Here is a 24,699-nt window from a genome sequence, read left to right as displayed (position 1 = left end):
TCTGTGCCCATCGCTGATAGGGCCCGCGCAGCCGCGGCATGAGCAGCTGCCGCCAGACTCGAACGCCGTCCGCTCGCCCCGGTGCCTTGCGCACGACGGAAGGCGGCGCGCTTCCCTCCCGCTTTCCTCCCTCGCGCGCACAAGATTGAGCCATGGCACCATCGTCGGCTCACACTCGGACGCTTTCACTCGCACATACAGCATATACGGCGTGCGGCGACTATGTTATCGCCCTTGGACTTTATACAGCACATCGCGGTGACGGCGACTGCAGAAATGCGCCTGGGGTGTTTATATAACTGCTATCGCAATAATAAACAAAAATAAGAAAGGAAGAAAAAATATACATACGCTGTCAAAACTGGAAACACATGTAAATAAGCACTACATATTAGATTTGAACACTATTACAATTTAAAGAAATCATTGTTAGACACGTAAATAAAATCCAAGTCGCCATCGCAGAGCGTATTAAGGATCCGAGGGATTACGCTGCGTAACGTTCGATTGTCATTGCAAAGTTTGTTCGACTTAGTGGCACATTTCAATGTTCGCAACGTCTTGTGACATCAGCGAGTATGCTATGACGTAATTTAGCAATTTTTAATAAGTTATCGTTTTCATACTTCAATTCATTTTTCAATGCCTTTAAGAGGGGGTAATCAAAAAGGTTTACCAAACTGATTAAATGGTACTTCTGTAGAAAGTAGGCAGGGCCTTGCTCAGGTGAAAAATTTGAAGAAATGTGAAGTATTCTACTTCAGAGCTGAGCAAGTTTATTATTATTTGAACATGTTATATTTCCCCATATTAGCAAAAAAAAGTATATTGAAAATAATTCAAGAATTATAGATCAATAGCCTTGTGTTCATTGGAAGTTGGTCTTGATTGCGGTAAACTAAGCCTATAGCCCACGCCAACTTTACAGCGCCATTTTCCACGTGCATATCCCAAAGCATAGTTTCGAAAAATACTACACCGAGTGCTTTGAAATGGCTTACCCTTTCATTCTGCTAATTATAGCTTCCCCGGTGTACTGAAATTTCGCCGGCGCGAGCGTGATGTGGCACTTCTCGATGGCCTGAAGAAGGAGCCATGGCGCACGGCACTCTATCGCGAGAGGAGAGTGGGAGGACCATAGGGCTTGAAACAGCGCTACCTTCGTGACCGGCCCACATTCTACACTGCACTACACCAGGGCTTGATCCACGAAAGGAGCTAGAAGCACGCATACCGTATACGGAAAAGTGGGGGTAACTCGCTAAGAAGAACATTATCTTAAAAAATTCAGTGCCATTCCGCTCTGTGAAGGAGGATGAGCAGCGAAGCTGAGTACGGTGGCCCCTTTAATGGCGAACTGTCCATTGCCGTGCATAAAACGCCGTATGCACATCAATGGAAGGCGAGGCGAGACTAGTCGCTCCTCCACGATGTTTAGCCTCGTAAGATGATGAGGCACCGGTGAGTATACATACCCATGTATGTGTACCCACAACACGCGTCATGACACCTACTAACGAATCCAGGCACGTAGAACAGACACGCACCTCACCGCACTCCGAGAGGACACACTGTTTTACCGCATAGCCAAGGCGATCGTGCGTTGGTCGACGTCCCGCACTACAGTAATGGTTGTGAGCTCACACGAAACCCCCAAGCGGTCACACACAAGACAGGCCACACAAAATTGGTTCCCCATAAAGTCCCTCTGAAACCTGGCCGTTGCTCCGGTGAAACGTTCCAAGTTTGCGGGAGCGGGGCCACATGGACAGTTTGCATTTATTTCTGCCTCACGGTAATATCGGGCAGCACGCTTACGGGACCGTCACCACAGGAGAGCTGAAGGAAAGGAAAGGAGATAAGCGCTTGGAACGCCGACAAAGAGGGGGCGTAGACATGGTCGACGCAGGTCAAAGGGTGTAGTATCTGTTCTTATCAGCTTAATATCCGATGCGGGTTGCGTTTAGACCTAAGATATTAAACTTATTGTTGCAAGTTGGCGGAGTGCTTAAGGCTTGCTTTACCTCCGCCGCGGTTTGGCTCGGTATTGTAATATATCTTCGTGATAGGCCCGGGAGAAATTTTAGATCTACACGGCTCGTGCCCACGGACACATTTTTAATCAGAAACGAAACATATACAGTTTCGCTGTAAAAGGAAGGGAAGCACGTCCCTAATGTGTCATGTTAGGCCTACTCGATTTTGTGATTTTTCAGGACACCGTAAAGCTTTTCATAGGGGGTTCCCAATCTACACCGCTAAATGCAAGGTCACAGCATCTCTCCTTTTTTACACAACTCTTGTTGCTTTTCTATTACTTATATCACAATAGTGTTTGTTCTTAAGCTTCGTGATTTCAGTTACTTACAACGTGGAACTTTTTAAACTTCTAGCGTTAATAGAATTTGGGTATGAATCCCGCCTTAATCTGTTGCCTTTCGTTCTGTTGCAGGTATCTCGGCGTGCGCCGTGATATCTTTGCTCCTCATCATCTTAGGCGTGGGCGTCCTTCTTGGCTTTGACCACGTGTTTAGGTACATTCTTAACAAGGTGAGTGACATCTATGGATGTGGCTGAGTTCTCACAGTGCTTGGCCATATAGTATATAACCAATGCTGGTTATGTTGAGCGACGTGAGAGTGTACTTTTAACTTTTGGAACTTACATAATCTACGGTGCGGTTGGATAGTATACCGACCGGTACGTCATTCAGAATTTCACAGGCTTTGTATATGTTATAGGTGATTGTGTATGCTCTAATCCGCAAACTTCGTAATCGAACAGGGCCTACTTGTTTCGCTCACTGGTTCTTTATTATTATTATTGTCGTCGTCGTCGTCGTCGTTGTTGTTGTTGTTGTTGTTGTTGTTGTTGTTGTTTGTCAGTTGCGAGTGAGATTCTGTAAAGCAGCCTTAACGACACTACTATAACGATAACAGAAGCGATAGTCGCTTCAAGGCGCACAATGGCGTCGTTTTGAGACCTGTTTTTAACAGCGGCAAAATAAGGATCCATCGCTTTCCTCGCTATTCAGCATGCGATCTTCAAGTGTGTGCCCTTGCTTGACACTGACCACTATCACTAATGACCAAAACAGGAGAAACCGCGCGCCGAGCAAACACCAGTTCCAGTTTCAGCGCACGCTGTTCACGCGGCCAGTACGCCACAACGTGCGTCGACATGCATTGAGTAAACACAGCTGCGTTGGCATGTGCCACATCAAGTCTCAGCACCACCTAACCTAAAATATTCGCGCTGCTCGTTTCTATAAATTTAACGCCGAGCGGCACTTGCCGGTGCAAGTGCCGCTCGGTGCAAGTGCACTTGCCGGTGCCGGTGGCGGCGTGCACTTGCCGCCGCGACGTTCTCCTTTTCTGCTCCTTGAACCTACACACTACAAGTTTACACGAATTCACTGAAGTCTACTTAGTGTTCTCGATCTTCGTTGTTAGGGCATATCGATGCATCTTCTAGTACGTTAGGTAGACAAGGGTGAATTGGGTTTAATTGAAAAGGTAGGAAGCTGTACGCCTCTAGCTATTCGATTTCCATTATAGCGAAAATATGAGTTTCCTGATATAACCAAATTAACATAATAGTAAAAAGAAAAAAGAAACAGCGCGTGGTCTGCGTTCACGTGGATACAAGGCACTACGATAATGATGCGACACGCTCGCCATGAGACAATAAACGCACCAACGCTATACCCGTTACGCAGAGACATCCTGAAGCTCTCTAAAATACGAAGAAATAAAAACAAAGGTGAAAACAAAAGTAATATCTGCGGGCATCGCAACTCGTCACCCTTCGATGCGCACGTAAATTAGCCTAAAGAACGAATGGGTCAGGTATAAAGAGTTAAAAATAGAATTGGGAAGCTGATATTAAAGGAAAGTGAAATGGTCTGAACGAAGTAGTGTGCTCAAAAGCATTTGCGCCTTTTGTAGACGTTACGCTTTCAACGAAGTGTAGACGCTCCACAAGCGCGGCTTCGGAATGTGGACAGAGGTAGAGAAAACGTGAAAGCTAGCTTGCATGCCTTGTCAGCATATCCTAAAGAAACTGGTTTCGATTACACTTGCTTTTCATGTGTTGTTTGCTTCTCCTGATTTTTTTTCGGTGTGTTTGCGGAATTTCACCGCATTATTTTGCAACGTGTAATCAGCTGTTCTCCACGATATATTAAAAAGGATAGGTGCACATTAAATAAATAACAGTAAAGCTCCGTTACAGTAACATCGCTTACTGTAAACGAAAGCGTCGATCCCGATTGAATGCATATGCTTCCTGGTTGAGAAAATGCAGGAAGCAGTAAAATCAAATAAACGTGTCATAACAAAACGCTATACGGATGGTGTTGTTACATACTAAAAGCTCACCTTCTCGGAACGACCACGAGGTTTATATTCAGAGCAGAGGCATGCGGTCGGATATCTTTTATGTTTAAACTTACGAATCCGTGCTAAGGACGAAAGAAGCGAACGGAGCACGCACTACATACGCGGTGCAAAGTTACTTTACGTTCTTTCAATCAGCAGTTCTACTGCCATCGACAAGAGCGAAAAGAATAAGCGGATACTAGCGGATCGATTTGCGTTAGCCACAGCCATGCAATGTAACAGACAATGAAGCCACAGGAAGCATAGAGGAAGTAATTATGTTTAATTGGAATGTAAAAATAACAAGGTACAGAAAAATGAAAGTGTACGATAACTTGGCGCAGGTGGCCAAGCCTTTCGCATTAGCCGTGTGGTGCTTTGCCAATTAAGCTACTGCGGTGGACCTATCGTGGCGGCGTGCTTGCCAAAAAAAGCTAAGGTTTTTTGACCAGTATACTCATGTTTGAGTTAATGCACGCCGATTAATATATGTTCGCAATGTTTGTTTATTAACTAATAAGCATCTATATTCGTCAATAAAGCAACCGTGCTGGAGGAAGTAAGGTTTTCTATTGATGGCAGTGGATAAAATAAAGCTAACGATGTACATTTATTTCAGTCGCAACTGGTAAACTGTAACATCGTTCCACTCTCCGATGCGCATTTCCGTAGCTCTTCTTTCGATGCGCGCTGAGTTATGCGCGCGGCGCATTTGCAGGAGGTGTCTCTGTCGGAGCACTCGCGGGCCTTCCCGATGTGGAAGGACACCAACCACGAAACCAAGATCCGCTTTTTCTTCTTCAACGTCACCAACCCCAACGAGGTACTCATCGGCGAGAAGCCGTCCGTCAAGGAGGTCGGCCCCTACACCTACAGGTGGGCCATCCCGTCCCCGCACGCTCCGTATACGCCGAGTTCGGAATATTCCCAAGGAAAAGGAACGGCTTATAGGCCGGCGTTTCGACAAGTAGAGTCGTCTTTTACGATAAGTCCTCTTGTAGAAACGCTGGCACTGCCCAAAGACGTCCTCTTTCCTTGTTCTACCGTGTTTTCTGTGCGTTTCCACATTCCAAATACCATTTTACTTAAGTTGTGCTAGGTAAGTTGCGTGATCGGCTATAACACGTCTTCATAACATTATTCCTTGTCCTGCCAACGCTTATCCAGCCAACCCAACGTTTATCACTTTTCATTTCTACCGATGATGTAACCGTCAGGACTTTGACGTGGGGCGTGTTCTAGTTGGAATTACGTCAGTGTGGCCGTCTGTAGTAATGAAAAATAAATGTTATACTTCAAGATTCGGGTTTACAAATAATATCATACGTACGACCATTTTTTTTACTAGGTAGTGTTCAGGCACCCGCCAGTCACGATAATGATTACAGTGATAACGATATATACCATCTCCGCGGCGTCCACGGTACTTACATAAGAAAAGTTTTATGAGTGCGAGCCTAGAATATTTTATATAGGCGTATAGCATTAGCGGCGTGGTGGGAGCAACGATCGTTTATCTTGCACTTTAGTAAAAACTGCATGAGGTCTTGCAGCACGGAAAGTGATACTGAAGATAAAGAAAGCAACAACCTAAAGCCGCCTCTCTTTTTTATTTATTTTTCAGCTCCGTTCCTTTGTCGACTTTTAAGGCTCTGTGTGTGTGTGTGAAGTAAGTCATGGCAGGCTGAGTGTCACGGTCTGTTCCGATTTTTTTCCACAGGGCTAACTGGGTAAAACACAACATAACATTCCATGACAACGGCACCATGTCCTACAAAGAGACCAAGCGTTACTACTTCGACAGACAGAGCTCTGTGGGACCAGAGTCTGACGAAATCATGACCGTCAACGTGCCTTTTGTGGTGAGTGATGCCCTAATAAAGTATTCGAATTTTAACTTTGGTGCTTTCGTACAGGCCCACCAGGCGCTATAGAGACGTTACCCCTCACGTGGAATTAATCATTTTTTAATTGGCTCGCGTTTGTTAGCTGTATTGCATATCTCAACAGCTCCTTCTTTTTTTTTTACTTTGACAGCATTTGCTCTTGGAGTATAATCGGTTCACACTTGGTCGTATTATAAGAGCGCAGAGAGGATGTTGAATGTTTGTTCCGTTCTTTTCTTTAGCATACCTTGTTTCCTGCATGTTCCCGAAAGCAACTTAACACCGCAGGTGACTTATTCTTAGTGTCATCAAATTTTCTACAACCATTTGAATTCTATTTCATCGTTTGCGGAGCATCTGTTCTGAGAACGTCCGTAAGGCATGCAGTTTCTGCACATACTGTAAAACTGCGATACTATGCTGCGTTGTGAGATCGCAGGAGCGCATATTGAACGACGTCTCTAATTCCACCAGGCCTATATAACTGGACATGCAGTATGTAAGCCGCACAGTCGTTCATGAAATAACGGAACCGATACATACGGAACGATACATACGAAGAAAGCTGAGTGCATAACGTAGGAAGAAGCACAATTTGTGGTGGAACAACTCAAGACTCCTCCGTGTTCACGGTTTGTTGCTGCAAATAGAGAAGTTATTTCCGAACGTTTTCTGGGGAAAAAAAAGGGGAGGGGGTGATTTTTCGGCCATTGTTCCCCTTGTGAGCTCTACAAGAAGACAGCTTCTACAGAGAGAGCCATCGTCGCCAGCATCTATGCGGAAGTCATAGGCTTACAAATGCGCTGCAGCCATCTCTCCGGTCAGCGACCACAGGTTCCCGTCTGGAAACTTCCCCTGTAGTGACTGGAGGCTCACGTAGTCGGAAGCGCAATTGTGTTGTCGGGAGAAGGGCGCCAGGCGGGCAGAGTATATGTGTTTACGCGGCCGCGGCCGCGGAAACACCTACTAAACGCCTGGAAGGCAGGACAATGACCTTCCATGACAAAAGGTTGCCTTACTACTACGGCAGCGACAGACGGTCTCTAGCAGATAGTGGCTCTGAGTGGAGACACCTCCTGTGAGAACGGGAGACAAGTGACCAATTGTACCAGAGTCAACACCTGGAGGCCGCATACATTTATCCCGTCTATCAGCGTGCGTTGGGCGAGAAGTCAGACAGCTGACAGAGGTGTCAGACGGGAAAAGGGCACCGTTTGCGACCGATTGGTCCACGAGGCAGGTTGGTCAACCACAGGCTATGGGTACTTCTCGGGACGAGCCTAACTCTGAAAGCAGGAACACGACGCGTCTTGTTCGTTGTGTTTCTCTCGTTTCATGTTAATAAAACGTTCAGAAACGAGTAAATTTGGTTACAACAACTTTCGAAGAGTTCAAAGCAAAAAAAGGAAAAAAGCCCTAGTATGAATCCAATCTGGATTCACTAGGGCTGGGATCTGGATCTGGCTGGACATCATTTTTTATTCACCAGAGAGTGTCCTTCGCATTTGCCTGGAGATGCCCCAGTCAATTCCAAGGTGTCGGAACGTTACGCATAACGATTTTTTTTTTTTTTGCCAAAGAAGAAGCGAGAATGATCAGCTTCTGCATATAGACAGCTTCCAACATGTCTTGGAATCATCGCTTGTCTCAGTTTTATTTTTTAAGGACAAAACCTCACGAAAAAAATAGCCCGCCCCCCCCCCCCCCTCGACTTATGCGCGTTCTTTATGCTTTTCTTTTTCTAATGACACAAATATGTAAGGAGATGTTGGAATTAGAGAATAGTATCGGCTGCTCCTTTTAGCGCCTGAAAAATGAAAAAATAAGCTAGGACAGCTTGTCATCATACCAAATTGGTCCTCCGTAGAACTGGCGGGCTCGAAAAACATGTTCTATCGGTCGATCCTCTTCGGCGCAGACGACGGCACAGCTGCTGAAGGAGCAGAACTTCATCATCCGCGGCATCGCCTCCCTCTCGCTGTCGGGCCTCGGGCAGCGTATCTTCATCTCCCGCTCCGTGGGGCAGCTCACGTTCGGCGGCTACCCCGACATCCTGGTGCTCCTCGGCTCGGTCATCGACTCCGGCCGGCCGCGGCCGGGCCAGCCGGGCTTCAACATCGGCGACGTGTTCAGCCACGGTTACCGCACCGTCATCGACATGCTCGGCTCGCTGGTCGATCCCGACCGCCAGGGAACCAACGGGAAGTTCGGCTACATGGTCAATGTGAGCATGCCGGCCGCCGTCCGCGCTAATGCACCAAGCCGTTATCTTTTTTCTCCTTTTTAACGGAGTTTCCTTGGCCAAAGTTGCCGTTCGGAAGCAGCAGGCATGCTTTAGATCAATTACGAGACGAAGCATTTTTTTATGGTAATGACACTCAAGCTTAAGAGGAGGCCCGTGCATGCAGGACAGAGAACTCCGCTGCTATGCAATAGTGAATGCATGTACGTACACATAGCATTTATTTATTTATTTATTTATTTATTTATTTATTTATTTATTTATTTATTTATTTATTTATTTATTCACCTTAACTTTTCTCAAGGCCCGAAAGCAATACAGAAAGGATCGGTAGGATAACAATTATATTCTTTAGCATACCTTGTTTCCTGCGTGTTCCTGAAAGCAATTTAACACCGCAAGTGACTTACTCTTAGTGTCATAGAATTCTCTACAACCGTTTCAATTCTGTTTCGATGTTTGCGGAGCATCTGTTCTGTTCAATACTGCAGGCCAATCTGGCCTGCAGTATTGTGAAATAAATAAATAAATAAATAAATAAATAAATAAATAAATAAATAAATAAATAAATAAATAAATAAATAAATAAATAAATCACGTGTACCTGGCAAATGTGTCGACCCTGTATTGAGGGACCCGACGGGCACTGTATGCCCAGCCTTTTCCCTTCACGTTGCGTTAGTCAATATACTTTCTTCATCTTCCGCGACGCTGCTTCAAGTATGGTCTTTCAGCTGCTCTATGCATACGATTTTTTCCCCTCTTCAATCCCAAGAACGAAACGCTTCATAAGCTATCATTCCTTGTCTTCTGCACCGCGATGTGCTCATCTCTTTTACGACCGCTTGGTAACATGCTTCTACTCATCTCTTAACGCTTCACAAAGGACAGTTCGGATACATGGTCCGCGTAAGTTTCTACGATCATTACTCGCTCTGTGCACCCAACTATTCTCAGTACTCATTGGCACGCTCTCTCTCTCTCTCTCTCTCTCTCTCTCTATATATATATATATATATATATATATATATATATATATATATATATATATTTTTTAATTATCGGCCATGATTTCGCGACGTGCGTCGCTCTCGGTTTCTGTTGCAGAAAAACGACACTGTTGACGGGGAGTACACAATCTTCACCGGTGAAGATGACATCTCCAAAGTGAACAAAGTATACGAGTTTAACAAGCACAGGTAATATATTTTCGTTTCGCATGAGAACGCTCCTTGTTTATTTTTCTCTCGCTCTCTTGATGTGCGCGACCCAGCGCTGTGAGCTTGAGCACAGTGCGACGGAACTAGAAACGTTTATTTATTTTTGATCTATCTTCATGTAGGAAACTGGACGTGTGGCAAGGCGATGAATGCAACACGTTAACAGGAACGCGTAAGTATACTTCTACGCGTGCATGTATAGTGTGCCCAGAGAGGCTCATCGATTCACCTGTTTGAGGAAAAACACGTTTCGTTTGCGACATAAAGCACTATTCCATCCGATGAGCATCAAATTGCCTACCACCACATGCTTGCTGATATGACGACCTCGAACGTTGGTCTCTTCACCGTATACCAGTTTATCCGTATACTGCACGCCAAGAAAGAAAACTAACATGACGAGCTCTTCTGCTCCGAGAGCTTTGCTACTCTTATTGCGATAGCGATTATATGGACACTCCATTTCTGCCGTCACCGACCCCGTGAGGTTCCGTACGAGTGAAAGCGTGTGAGGGTGAGCCGGCGAACGCGGTTCAATCTCGCGTGCACGAGCGAGGAACGAGGCCCCAGCGGCTCGGATGCGTGCTCTCTCCTGTGGCGCGCGAGGCAGCGCGATGAAGCGAGGGAGGAAGGGCGTTCTTCCCCGGCGGCTACTACCAACGCAACTATACGGTGCCTCGTTCTCCTCCTCACCTGCAGCTCCGTACAGAGTGTAAACAACCTCGGCACCTGCAGAGGCGTTGGTCACGCGAATCGCGGACGCCGTGGTAGACGCACAGAACACCTATGGTAGACGCCTTTGGCGGACGCCGTAGGGACGCGTTGCCGGCACTCGTGTGCCTTGAAAGCGGTCTGCGACGTGGCTAAAGTGCGCGCCCCCGCGGGCCTCATCTTCAAAGCGATCTGCGATGTCTGCGGAGTGCGCGTAGTGCCGGTAGCTTCGTATGCGCTGTGCTTTCGACGTTTCGCACGCGTTGAAGCGACAGATGCACGGAGGTCAATTGGCTCGCGGCTGCTGCCCCGATTCCTAACTCCAGCGTTTTCACAGAGTCTCCGCTGTCATCGAGCGATGTGTGTTCATGTTTACCTGTGCGCGCGTGACACCGTGCTGGTTAATTTAGTTTAAACACGTTGACAAGCTAGACGGTTTGAATCGATGATAGAATGTGTAAGCCCGATTGAAGAAGGACGTAGAAAGAAGCACACACACAAAGACAGCGCTGTCTCCATGTGTCTGTTTCTTGCTACGTGCTCGCTGAGTCACGCTTACACATTCCGTCATTGTTAATTTAGTAAGTAAGCGAATGTTTAAGTTCATACGGCCGACGAAACTACTATCTTTACTTCGTACAGCGTCTACTTATTTGCTGTTGCAATCGGTGCTTCGCCTTTCGGGCGGAACTGCGAATTCTTTAGTCCCAAAGAATTTTATGGTCAAGCGCATTACGTAGATAATGGCGGTTTTACCAATTGCGGACGTTAAAACGTTAAAACATATATTTGATTTAATTTGCAGGCCCGTTAGAAATCTTTCGATAGCCCGATAAAGCCTATGCTAGAAATGCGGCAAATTTCGGCTGGCAATGAAGCCGGCATCTTTTCACGTCCTGTCAGTTTCCGGTAATCTCGCGAGGTAAGCGTTGGTTACGCGTCAGTTGAAATCAAAATTTTGGAAGGACAAGTTAATTTAATATACCTTCGTAGAAAATATCTTGGGCAGTTCTTCAATACAGCCTGATAAAATTGCACTCATTTATTACATGCAACCAAAACTCACTCAAATTTACATTGAGATTGACGGAAAGATCTCTAGATTTGAGAAGCTATAACGAATAAAACGCACACAAAAGCGCACACACCGCTCCATTTGGTTTTGCGATTGCATCCGCATCGGTACTGCCAAAAGAAACCAGTTCGTATTTTCTCTTTGCTTGATGTTACTCGCAAACAGACGAAGACAGCGCAGGGAAATGGAGCGCTATTCTCTCTTATGGTATCTTCGACTGGCCGTTTAGGAACGCTCTAGACCGCTCTCGCGAGCGTCGTCGTCTTCGGCTGGTTGAAAGGGGGTGCGCGCCTTGCGTTCGGCTGGTTCTTTTCGATCACTCTCCTCCATCTTCGAGCGAGCCCTGTCGTCGGAGCAGTCGTCGAGATCGAGAACGTTTCCAGAAACGTCATCAAAGCACCGCGTCGCCGCTGTTGGCGACAATCCACCGTAACCTAGGCAACCTAGGCCACTGCATGCTGGCGTATGTGGCATAGCATGGCTGGCGTCTGGACGAACGCTCGTCCCATCGACGCATCCGCCGGTTTTCCCGCCAGCGCCGTGAGCTTTGGATAGGCGAAACGTCGGACATTGGCAGTAGTCCCGTGGTTATGCATCTGCCATTTCCTCCTCCGAGAGCGAGTCACACATTCGGCTTGCGCGCTTTTCCTCTACCTCCGAGTTCGTGGAACGCCGCAGGATCTGCCCGACTATGCTTCGGGGGATGGAGGCGAACAATCGAAGTTACCATTAGATTATCGCGGATAGATAGTTCAGGTACATATATACAACGCTAGAGTGGGCACAGGCTAACAATGGCGCACAAGCTTCGTGCGGCATATGGGTCGTTGGTTGCGTATGTCATTTATTGTGCTTCGGGCGTGCGGTCAGCAGTGCAATCTTACAATCTGGTGGATTTTCCTGTTTTCTTTTCAAATGAATGATAGTTTTCTATAGGGGTGACATATAAGTATGTCCGCAGACATTTAAAGTGTTTCCTTTATTATTTTTACAATCCATGCTCTATATAGAGCGCATTACGTATTATAAAGTTTTTTCAACGTCGGCAATCTGAAAAGACAGCTTTGAGATTAACCGGGCAACTCCGTCAATTGTCAGTGCTGGCACTATAGAGTGTACAACACAGGTCCAGTGCAGTCACGTGACAGGACATTTCCTACAAGAAATGGATGCATCAGGCGTCATTTTCGCATGTAAGTCGTTTATAAGCGGGAAATATCCGTTGCATAATGTGGGTATATATGCTCATCGTCGACGGACGGCTCGGCGTTTAAAATGCAGCTTATTACGATGCTCCAAGGGCTCTTAACTGCATGGTACATTTTTGCTTGCAAATCGTGCACTGGCAAGCCTTCTCAACGCCACCTGCTGTGCAGGGAGACTTTGCAACGACGCAGTTTCCGAGGGTTGTCATAGCAGCAGGAGGGGCCGTTAGCATGAACTCGTAGATTCTACCGCCTCGCTCCCGACGGCGCCCGTGCTTGGACCAATGTCTTGAACTCCCGGTCTTCGTGGCATTGATGCAATTGCGCTTACACGACTGCAATCACATCATGACGAAACAGGCTCCCTATATTTGACGTAATAGTTCTGCGGAAACCCGCGTGGAGAAGTAATTAATAAAGGAAAAATGAGACGTCCACCCAATCATAGCAACTGCTACAAAGGAATACCCATACCGGTTCCTCGAAAGAAAAGCCTCGTATTTAAAAAAAAAAGAAAAAAGAAACATCCGGCGGTTTGGTGGACGTCTCATTTTTCCTTCATTAAGGTCCCCCATATATGTATATAGCTGCGCGTCGACCCGGCATGCAAGCACAACTCGATCGCTTCGTGGGAGCGGCAGCGAATTCACTGCTGCAGAAAAGGGTGGATTGAGACGCAGCACGATTTTCCGAAATGCAAACTGGAGTGAGAGCAATACACTATCTGGGATTAGATCGGATGGTCGACGTAGCATAGCGTGGACCGTCCCACTTGTGTTGCGGGAATCAAATACCCATAGCCTCCGATCATGCAGTGCGAAAGGTCATGTATGAAACAAACTTTCCTTCCATGGCGCAGGAAGGTGATAGCCAAGGATCAATGTGAAGTTGGATTTATTTTAGGGACTTGCTGTAGAAAGTGACATAGGGCGCATTTTTATCCAGCCTGGCACGTGCTTCCATGCACTTGCGCCGCGGGTTGCCAACATTTTTTTCAGCATGCAGCGCGCTGTGATTGGCGACGCGCGTCAACGTGAGTAGGGAATGAAAAAGCCAACAAAGACAAGGAAAGGAAATAAATAAAGCTGTAAAAAAACTATTTTACGACCCACAGCCACAACCTGGCAATGACTTTGCAAAGTCGTGACGGGGAGGGTTAGTAGCTTCTGATTAGTTTTGCGGCGTGCAGTTCTTTAATTAACGTGCACTAAAAGCAAGTACGACACGCAACCGCTATTGCACAGCAGTCGATTCAGATAATGCGGCCGCCGCTGCTGAGAATCGAATAAAGATGAGAAAGTTAGAACTTTCGTAATTTTACTAGAGTGAGTGAATGAGTGAATAAACTTTTATTTGGTCCAGCGAAACGCGATAAAACGCGCACCCGGCTAATCCCACGATGGGACTCACAGATCTAGTCTGCCGGCCCGATCGCGGAAGGTTTATATTAAGGCGATAGCGTTAAGAAGCCCGTGTCCCGCGTCGGCGTTGGGCGTCGCTTCGGCAATAGGAATTTCGAACCGAATTCCGAACCAGGCATACCCAACCACTTCTCTACCATCAAAGTTGCTCATACGTTGTCTTTCATTCTTTACAAAGTTATTCCTCGGAATCTTCAGAACGGCAGTCCACAGACAAATAAATGTAACGAAAAAGAGAAACACCGACAGCACATGTCCTTTATGTTAGCCCTTCTCAGACTGAAATATTAAAAGTGCAAAACTATAACAGGAGATTGAGCCACGCATGCAAGAGGCCGCGTTTCTACTAGAAAGCTCGCCTTCCTGCATAGCGTTCGCAGCCAGCACTTCCCGATAAACATTATGGTTACATAAGCTGCAGTTATCAGGAAGCGTGAAAAACAGTAAGGGGTCCTTGAACGCTATCGCATTCCACTCTTAAAGGCAAAGATTAAGTGTCCTCCAAATTTTGCCAAAGTGTCCACCAAGGACACTCCAGGCGAATTTTTGCTGTGATGATTAAGACCAAGCACGATAAAATTATATCGCGCACCTGGCACCGTATGCTGTGGGTGCAAGAGCAAGCCCTGAAACTTCTGTGTTAGTATGTGGCCTGCCCAGCCCCTCCTCCCCCTCATGTACCCAGTCAAGTCGGTGCCCCCTCCCCAAAAAGAAAATTCTGGCTATGCCAATGGTACTTTGTTACCACTTTCGATGCTTTGCCCTTCAGGCAAAAAAAAAATCTCTTCGCGCTCAGTTGATCAATTTGGATTAGTGTAGCAGCATTGAATAAAGTTATGGTGTCACTGCATGTGGTCTTGAAGCCCTACAACCCTAGCTTAAATAAACAGTCACGTAGAATGTCCAGTGTGTAAATGCCTTAATACATCATTGTGATTTTTCTTTTTAAAATTTTCCAGTTGGACATATTCGGCCACCCCTGTCAAAGAGCAATGAACAAGTTGTCTTCATCCCGGACATTTGCAGGTTTCTACCTTTAATTTTTTACCACTTCTATATATTATGTTTTAACACTAATTATGCTATGAAAATTTTGTTTTGAACCTCCAGGTCAATCCCAACAGAAAATGTAGGCTACGAATCATTCAAGGGCTTGAAAGTGAAGCGCTTCATAGCTGGGCCCACAGCATTTGACAGTGGGCAACTGCGAAGTGAGAATGAATGCTTCGCTGCTGGCAGAACATTGCCTGACGGGGGAGCAAACCTTGGTCCTTGCAAGCAAGGCATGTATTTGGCTTTATTAACTCGCTGTCACATTTCATTATTTTGCTCCAACGTTCTTCATTGCAGCCCAACTGGTACAGCACTTTAAAGGCCCATTCCTTGTGCCTTCTCTCTGAAACATGAAGCATACAATACATGTTCATTGTATAACCACTTTGACAATTACATTTTCGTTAGAGTTCTCTTAATCGTGTTTGTAATGTGAATGTGCAGTAAATGCAGCAATTGTATGTGCACCAATAAGTTGAAATAAGTGAGTGCGTGTGGAAATAACATGATGTAAATATATAATATATTATGTTACAAAGTGCTTCTTCGAACTAATAACCCTTAAAGCAATCTCGTTTTACGTTCGCGCAAATATGGTATATTTTTGGTATGGTATGGAAGAAAATGTAAGAGAAGTTGCATTTATGCCGTTACAGTTCACAGAAGATATTTTTATTGCGTGCTGATGGCACTATGTATTTTGTGCAGGTGCTCCACTTGTGCTTTCATTTCCTCATTTCTTGTATGCCGACTCATCCTATCGAGCTGACGTTGATGGCATGAACCCAGATCCCAAAAGACATCAGTTCTTCTTCCACATTGAACCTGTAAGTTATGGTATTGGCGATATCAAATTTTATGGAGTAAAAACAAATATCCTTTTACCTTAATTCTCACTGCAGACACTTGGTGTGACCGTTAATGTTCGAGGTCGGATACAAGTGAGCGTCGTCTTGGAGCGAGTGTTTGGTCTTGGGTATGCTAACAATTTCTCTTGTTTATTTGCAAGTGCTAGAATGCCTGCTAATATCGCTGCTCTAACCATGTCCATGGCACCTGCATAAGTCAACCTGATGCAGTGATGCAAAATACTATTTTACAAAACCAGCCTACAGTCGTGATGATTGTGTGGGCTTCTGAACTGTGGCAATCTCAAGCGCGAATCTCATGCCTCAACCTACTTCAGCACTTGCACACTTCCCAGCATTAAGCAGTGTCGAGCATGGAGTGTATTGGCTTTCAAGATACTGTGCAATCCTGTGCAAAAATCTGACAACATCCATGGCACGGCGCCAGGCAGTACAAAATCAGAGCGGCTATAAAGGGGGTGAGCGTGAGCATCTGCCCCCCCCCCCCAAATTTTGTTCTGTCATCCAATTGCCACCTTCATACCACCACGAAGTGCTGATTAGTGATCGAGTTCCCTCCTGCAACCCCTACAAAAATTGAGAATCTTGCTCTGCCCTCAAAATAAGAATTCTTGCACTGCCCCTGCATAAAAGTATGAAGACTTGAAGGGCAAGCCTTATTATTATCAGAAAGAAATCCTATTAAGAGTCCCTACATCACCAAGGAAAGAACTTGAAGACAAGTTCATCCCTTTCCAGAAATATGTTACTATAGCAATAAATTTATCTTTATTACAGGCCCTTTTCTCGAGTTGCAGAAGGTGTGCTGCCACTCTTTTGGCAAGAAACGGTAAGCCTGCCTGCTTTTGATTTTATGATGGTGAAGCAAAACTTCAACTACTTGTCTGCTTGCAGCGTGTTGAAGCGAGGGATGGCACTGTCAAGTTGCTGAAGACCATTGTTCAACTGCCCGAGTACTCTCAGTGGGGCTCTGTTGGCCTCATTGTCATCAGCTCACTGCTACTGGCTGCTTCAACGTTCCTGCTGTTCAGGTGCAAATTTCACCTAATATAAAGCACTGCCTTAACATTCTTCACTCATTGCTAATTCTGCTTTAAGCGCTGACAAAGACAGTGATGTTTGCAAATTCTTAGATGGCCCTCATTTTCAAACAACTTGTTCATGTCTTCTATATATCGCCTGCAAAATAATGTGACACAAACAAAGAGCTTCAGAAGAACCAAGGGCATGACAATAAGTAAAGAGTAAAGAGCTTAATATGTCTACAAACTGAATTTCATTTTTCTGTAGCATTCACAAGACTAAATTGATCACGACAAAGAAAGACGTATACCGAAGAAGTAAAACTTATTAAAAGACAACACGTTCCAGCTTCCATACGAAAGCCTTGTTCACAATGGGGCGAAAAAGGTTGAAGTGCCTATTTAAATAGGTTTTAACATGTGGCGCAAGCACTGCGCGTAAGACGGGGGGAGGGTCCCTTTGTTTCAATTGAGCATGTGTTCTGTTGATTGTATTTCGAGAGACACCAGGTACAAATGTGAAATCCAGTTTCTTTCCTGGCCAATTCGACTAGATTTCATCCAGTCAATTTTGTGCATAGTCATTGCTGTGTGCTCTTCCAAAGCATTTGAAACCACTCTTCTCTTATCCACATCGTTTTGATGTTGGCGTAGCTGCTGTTTAAAGTTGCCCATTGTCCCCCCTATGTAGACGCAATCGCAATCCACTCAGGGGATCTTGTAAACAACGCCAGGAAAGGCTTCTTTCAACAGCCTGCCCTTCCCACTAACGAGCGCATGTCTCAGTTTGCACACAGGAACGTGAGCCACCTCAACATCATATGTATGCAGCATTCGTGATAAGGTCTTGCTTATCCTGGGCACGTAAGGAATGGAAGTGCGTTTCTTTGGAGGGGCACTGCTAGCTTGGAAAGGGTTTAACAAATGGTGTTCCACAGCATTCATGAATGCAGGGGGGTAACCGCTTGTCAAAAGATCTTTCTGGATTGTCTGCACAACGAAATTTAGGCCTTCAGGTTTCGTGAAAATGCGGTTCACACAGCCCAACAGGGAGGCAACTACTGACCTCTCATGAGCGTCAGGATGCATAGACAAGAAATTCAGGTACTGGGCAGTGTGTGTACTCTTTCTGAAAGCACTGAAAGAAAGTGCACTATCGCTTCTTTTCACCAACACATCCAAAAAGGCAGCTTCTGGTCTTTCTCCATCTCAACCGTGAACTGAATGGAATCTGCTTGATTGTTTAGATGCGTGGCAAAAGCTTTCAAAGCACAGTGCTTGATTATGCATAAACAATCATCAACGTAGCGTTGATGGTTGGATCGGACTGGACAGTTGCTGATGTTCACATCTGTGGAAACCTGGGAGTCAATCTATTCCCTTCCGCTGAAGCGTTGAAAGCATTCCTGTGGCACTGTGAAGTACACGTTCTGTGGGTTGATGTGAATGTAATGTCATATAGAACAAAGCTTTGGTGTACTTTTCTTTTCAGCTGCGGCAGCATGCATTTCCACCATGCCCCCATTGAAGGAATATGTTGCTGTCTTAGAGTGATGGTAAAAACCCAAGAAGGGGCTAGAAACCAGCACCAATGTTTTGTTTGCCTCTCTATAATGAAGCCACTTTGCACTATAATGACCACTTCAAGTAAATACCTTAGTAATGTTCTTGTTTCTTTGTTCCAGGCCAAGGGTAACAAGGAGGGAGATCACCAAAGTGCAGCCCATTGCTATAGATGTAAAGAAGTCTGGGGATGCGACTGGCACTGACATGTTTCCGACCAAGGTGGAGCGAATTCTGCAGAACGGCCTTGACTGTCTGCCCAACTCATTTGGGATCACAGCAGTGCGTAACAACTTCATCAATGAGCTCAAGAACACCAGGAGGACTTCTGAGCCATCTGCACCCGCCGATATTGACATCTACAAGACGTGACTGCCTGTCACTCTTAGACTGCAAGATATTTCTTGTACATAATACTCTTGCTCTTCAGTGGACCGTAGAGGTACCATGTCCTAATTGATTTCACAGTGAATCACCATGAAACTGTGACAAATTATGTACATAGTTCCCTCCTACATTTTACACACCTTGTAATAACTTTTGTGCGTGCCGTGCTGTGCCTTGAACAGGACTGCTGCCAAAGCAAGAAGTAAGAGTTCAGGCAAGATGTTATGCTGCTGCAGCAGTGTTACAAAAATGCCATATTTTGTATACTCTGCATGCACAGCAAGCAATGCTCTCTGGGAACCAAATGGAACTGTCATTTTTACACTTGCATTTCTTTGCAGTCCATTTTGATGGTCATGGGCATATAGGTTTTTGTACAATGCATGTGAGTAACTGCTTAACTGTTCCCATATCATGTGCTTTCTTAAGTATGTCAAATGATATGGCATAGGTTTCATAAATGAAAATGTCTCTTTAATAAATGAGTGATGTGTGTGCTCCAAATGTAAGTGTGAGAAGACTGTTTATATGCTGAGGGGTCATATGGCTTTACATCTGTGCCTTGCATCAAGTACAAATTAGTCTGCGGCCTATTTATACAATCCTCTGACATGCTTAGATCAACTTTATGCTGGGTCTTGTGGGGATACTTGAATGTATTAAACTTTATTTGGGAAAGGCGGGAATGTCTAAAAGGTAGTCTGGTACATTTGGTTATGTTATCCTGCCATATGTAGTTGTTTGTTGTGACTTACAAGCCTTAACAGAACCTTCAACTTATTCATGTGAACATGTCAGACTTATGTAAATATGTGTATTGTGCTTTGTCAGTGTGAAAGTCACTCAGTTAAAGCAAAAATCTATGTGGGAACTGTAGAAATAAGGCTGATGTCAAGCTATTTAGCTCTTCTGTGTATGAGGTTCTGTACACTACAAACGGGCCAAAAAACCTTGGACTTGACAAATTCACCAACTATTTAGGTTGAGATTTTTTGAGTTATGTACATACATTTTTCTGTCCTGTCCTTTTTTTTTTCTTTCCACACAGACAAGCAGCCATATAGCAGTGCTCATAACTTGTTTTTTTTTTATTGATGAGTTGTTTCTGTTGATACTTCAGCCACATTCCAGAAGCAACCTCTAGGATTTCCTGTTTTTACATCTGTGATAGTCCATAAGTTTTTCAGAGTGTGAATTGTGAACCTAGAAAAATAAACATTCTGCACCACATCAAGCTTTCCATGTTGCAAAGCAATGTATTCTCACAAGAATACTTCATTGATTGCTTATGGCTTCAGAGAAGTATGTATGCCTAAATACCATTGCCAAGTGGGTCATTGCCACTAGGTCAAGAAGCTGCATATGTCGCTACAGAAGGGTGATGTTGCGCAGTGTACCAGGTAAGTTTTCAGTACCATAAACATATGGGAGTGTGCTACCAACAAGTATTTCAGTGCACTAGCTGATTAATATAGTTGCATGAAACATTAGTACTGTAAAACTCTGTTACCATATGGTAATAAAGTCGAGAATAATGTGCCTGGTTTATGTCAAACTTCACTATCACAGAAGTTGCTCCAAAATGGCAAGCAGCATTGCTTCAGTACGTTAAAATTCTCCATAAGGTTGTTCTCATCAAAGACAGCACAAATGTGCTACATGAAGTGCTGTTTCATCTGTGACCCCTGCAGAGGTGACAGACATTTTGAAAATTGTGATAGAAAGCATCTCTCCCTTTCCATTCAAATAACCTGAGAACAGAGGGAGCCACCTAATATGGGAATCTTGCAGTGTGTGAGACAGCCCGACGCTATGCTTTGCAAAAGGCTCACCAACATTCAGTCAACCAGGACATGTTGTATATCTATGGGCAACCAGAGCTGAAACACTGCATGTCAAAGCAGCACCGTAGCACATAGCCTAGCAGTTGGAGGAAGCAATGTTGAGCAGGAGATGCTGCGATTTCGTGCTGGCAGATGCACTGCTCATCTTGAGGTACATGTATCCAACATCTGACCTGACTGCACACTAACATGCTAGAATGCAGGAGCACATGTGCTCTGTTCATGGGCAGAGCTTGGTTGGATGCATCGGACGGCCAGCATTAGCTATAGTCGGATACAACGTTAGAAAAAAGGGGAGGCCCCGCCCATATGACCGAAGCTTATAGTGTTGATTGATGTAGGTCTGTTATCATTCAAAATAGGATACTGTTCTCTGGCAACCTTAGTAGACGGCATCAGCATATTTTATTAGGACAAAGCTAAACTGGATTTAGGTTTTAGTGGCTCCTGGACTTGTAGAGAGATAGCAACAGTGAATCCTGCAGGAAAATAGAAAATTGCTCAAGTTGCATTTTATTTCATGCTAAAGTGCAATATTATTTGCCTTATCAATATTATATACTGGCTGCTATTGACACATTGTTGAGATTTTTATCAGCAGGAGGCCATTGTGAATTGTCCATTTCCAAAGTGGTGCTGCCACTTCTCTCTCATTTTTATGTCCTCTTTTTGCCCATCTGTTCTAGGCAACGATCATGCATATTCTATTTTGGAATGCCATACTAACAATAAATTGTAAGTTAATTATTGCTTTTACTGTTACTTTAAATTGGCAATCTCATCCAGTACACAAATAAGACTTTGTAGGCTATGGCTTAGAAGTATTTTCAAGAGCTTCACCAGATATCCCATTTCTGACTTGGAATTGGTGGCAGGACATGCTGATCCAGAAAGCCACATTGACCATTCATGCTTCTACAAGGCTTTTTGATAAGTGTACTGAGTGAGCAAAAGGAATTCGACACTGTGAACTAATGCATTTCAGCAATAAAATAAACTTTACAAAACTTTTGTGTAAAATAATTGAAAATAAGGTTAGACATGATTAGCAAATTGAAAAAGATGAGGGGGGGGGGGCAAGGAAATATGTACTGCACAGTCAGCCAAGAACAAGCTGCTCTAATGAAAATCGCCTTGCTCTTGCTTTCTAAATTAGAGACTCGGGAGAGGGCGTTGTACATTTTAATTGCCCAACTGAATTTTTTATCTAAAAACTGGAGAACGAACGCATCCACCAATTATGTCGTCTACTGCAGTCGGTAATCGCAGTGGTGCTGCTAGGGATATGACTACAAAATTTTTGGCGCTTGTAACAGTAGATAATAAGGAAGGGGAGTAATCATGTTACCAAATCTGCATTGCCCATGCACTCACCGCATGTAATTAGCTTAGAATTGACTGCTAAAATTCGTAACCGCGCGTGTACCATGGTGGTGTTCTGTGCGTTTGTGAATGCGGTATACTAAATTTAAGCAGAATGCCAATATGCTGTACGCCTTCTCATGGTGCCAATGATGTAACCGGTGGGGGGAGGGTGTCGGGGCTTCAGCTCTCCCCGAAAATTTTCCAGACGGCACCCTGCTCCCTTTCATGCCTGGCACGTCGCCTATGAACAAAGGTACAAAGGTGCATATCATTCGAACGCCCACCCTAGACAAGTACAGCATGGTACATGCTTTCAGGACCAAGGGCTTGCTCAAGTTAATACTTTATTATGCAAGACATGGGAAACTTAACCGGGAATGATGGAACCTAACCCTCACACCCGAGAAAATATCCTGGCTACGCGCCTCACTTAGACCACACATATTTAGTGCACTCTCATCAAGACCACTTCGCCTTAGACGCCCGGTGAGGAATAACTAGTAGAGTACCCCTGTTATGGTGTTCTGCCCCTGTCAAGCGGGCGGTAGTGGACTTCTCCTCAGCCGGCGCCATGACAAGACGTTCATTGAGGGATCGCCAATCGTTTGTGCGCAGGCGCGAGTAAGAGCGGGCGCGAGGGAGAAAATCTGGGGGTTTTTGCTCTTTGAATATATGGCTCTCCCTAGGTACTTCGGAGGAGGCTGCTTAGCGTTGGCTTAGCGCGTGTTGTAGGCTTTTGTCCCTAGGCGTGCCAACATTGCGGAGGGGGGTCCGCTTTCTTCGCTGGCTGCCGGCGTTAGCTGAAGCAGCGTGCTAAGTCAGTCGTGGCGGAGCGTAGCTTTCTCGCGCCTTGCGGCGATTTACCTAGTAAATAACATCACAGATGTTTATGTGGGAGCATCAGCGACCGTAGTAGAGCCTGGGCCGCATATATTGAAAATCTAGAAGGCAAAGCGCCTTAGCAACCGCGGTTGAACGGAAGTGGTTGAAAGGCCGCCGGTGACGATGTCTGACTCAGCACCAGCGCCACAGGCGCGAGAAAGCCTGTCCGACGTACCTTCAGAGGCAAAGTTCTTACTGGTGTTGCAGAAGTCGCGGTCGGGGCACGGTACGTAGTGCTGAACTTTGCGTCACAAGTTGGCGGCTGGATGTAACTACACTTATTCTATAGTGTTTGCTACTAATTGTAACAACCTGTTATTATTTCGCATTATTGACGGCGCCTCCAGGACACCACAGCTAGAAGCCGGACTGGTCCGTGGGTTGGGGCTGGCAAGCTATCAGCCTCCGCGACCGCATTACCCTCGAGCCGCCCTGCGTCCAGCTTTGATCCCCCCGCTAGCCCTTGGGCCCTGGAGATCCTGCGCCGCCTGCTTTAACCTCAGGTGCTCTCCTGAGGCCTCCGTTTGCCGGTTACATGTTACTTGCCGGTTACAAGTGCTCGCAAAAGAATCCAAGCTATCGTCGCGACGAAAGAAAGCGACCCGCGATTTACACAACACCAGTCAGAACCTTGCCCCTTCAGACACAGCGATCACGAAATGGGGCGTCCGTGCCCACTGCCTCAACGCGCGCGCAGCCAGCAGCTGAGTGTAACAAACTCGACCGCACTCCGCAATGCCGGCATGTCTGAGGGACAAACTCATACAGTGCACGCTAATAGCGTCCTCGATCACCTGCACCGGTACGCACCGGGGCGCCTTGGTGCGCACTTTCATCCTCGATCACCGGAAGCGCACCCTGCTGTTGGAGAAGTTTTCCTTGCCCCGTCTCGCACGCCGAAAAAATCGGCGGTGCGCCGGCGTGCAATCCCAGCAAGCACTGCGCGACGCGCGCGCGCACAGCCGACTGCAGAATCGCAGACGCTCTGGCCCGGCTGCGCTCCCAACGGAGTTGGCGGAGTTAGGTAGTGGGGATGTCGGCAATGAGAAAGGAAGCGCTAGTAGTTGCCGCAATCGATGAGCTTCCTTCAAGTTCGTCTGACAGCGAAGACGACGTACAATGTGATCGACATCGTCCAAAAACAATGTGGTGAAGAGCGACCGAAAGTGGACAGGTTCGTTGAACGGGTCGTCAGGAACGGGCCGTCAGGATTAATTATAATATCCATTGGTGTTTGCTTGCAACCAGGTATGTCGGAGCACGCCGTTTGACAAGGTTCGAGCGCTTGCTGCGGAGGCTCAGCACCTGCAAACAATAAAATGTGCGCGCGCGCGTGTTCGCGCACGTTTTGCGCGCCCGGGGCAAAGTGGCGCTGCATGGAAGCACCCTGCACGGGGTGCAGTTTTGTCCTCGATGTTGACCCTCCGCAGTGCGCCACCACCGTGGTGCAAATCGCACCTTTTTGGTTTCGGGGCAATCCCGGGGCAAGGTGATCGAGGACGCTACACTTCTAACACCGTGCTCGCTCCCGTTCCTACTCGCGCCTGCGCACAAACGACTAACGATCCCTCAAAT

General features: G+C 45.9%; 1 protein-coding gene and 1 non-coding gene across 5 annotated transcripts in view; both read left to right on the top strand.

Moving 5' to 3' along the window:
• The window catches only part of LOC139057284 (scavenger receptor class B member 1-like), a 93,868-nt gene extending 73,605 nt beyond the window's left edge, over positions 1-20,263 (top strand). For all 4 annotated transcript variants that reach the window (XM_070535202.1, XM_070535204.1, XM_070535201.1 and 1 more), the window contains 13 exons: positions 2,453-2,550; positions 5,098-5,255; positions 6,100-6,241; positions 8,184-8,489; positions 9,615-9,706; positions 9,850-9,899; positions 15,099-15,165; positions 15,250-15,422; positions 15,901-16,019; positions 16,095-16,168; positions 16,839-16,890; positions 16,956-17,092; positions 18,769-20,263. In XM_070535202.1, coding sequence (XP_070391303.1) covers positions 2,453-2,550; positions 5,098-5,255; positions 6,100-6,241; positions 8,184-8,489; positions 9,615-9,706; positions 9,850-9,899; positions 15,099-15,165; positions 15,250-15,422; positions 15,901-16,019; positions 16,095-16,168; positions 16,839-16,890; positions 16,956-17,092; positions 18,769-19,018 — 1,718 coding nt within the window. In that variant the 3' untranslated portion in view covers positions 19,019-20,263. The remainder of the gene's footprint in view (positions 1-2,452; positions 2,551-5,097; positions 5,256-6,099; positions 6,242-8,183; positions 8,490-9,614; positions 9,707-9,849; positions 9,900-15,098; positions 15,166-15,249; positions 15,423-15,900; positions 16,020-16,094; positions 16,169-16,838; positions 16,891-16,955; positions 17,093-18,768) is intronic.
• Positions 1,897-2,079, top strand: LOC139058324 (U2 spliceosomal RNA). Its single transcript, XR_011513314.1, has one exon. It is a non-coding gene; the product is annotated as a U2 spliceosomal RNA (small nuclear RNA).
• Positions 20,264-24,699: the final 4,436 nt, after the last annotated feature.

The sequence above is a fragment of the Dermacentor albipictus genome, chromosome 3, assembly GCF_038994185.2.
Source record: "Dermacentor albipictus isolate Rhodes 1998 colony chromosome 3, USDA_Dalb.pri_finalv2, whole genome shotgun sequence".
Classification (NCBI taxonomy): domain Eukaryota; kingdom Metazoa; phylum Arthropoda; class Arachnida; order Ixodida; family Ixodidae; genus Dermacentor; species Dermacentor albipictus.
The sequence above is the reverse complement of the archived record's forward strand: the minus strand, read 5'-3'. Positions and strand labels throughout refer to the sequence as shown.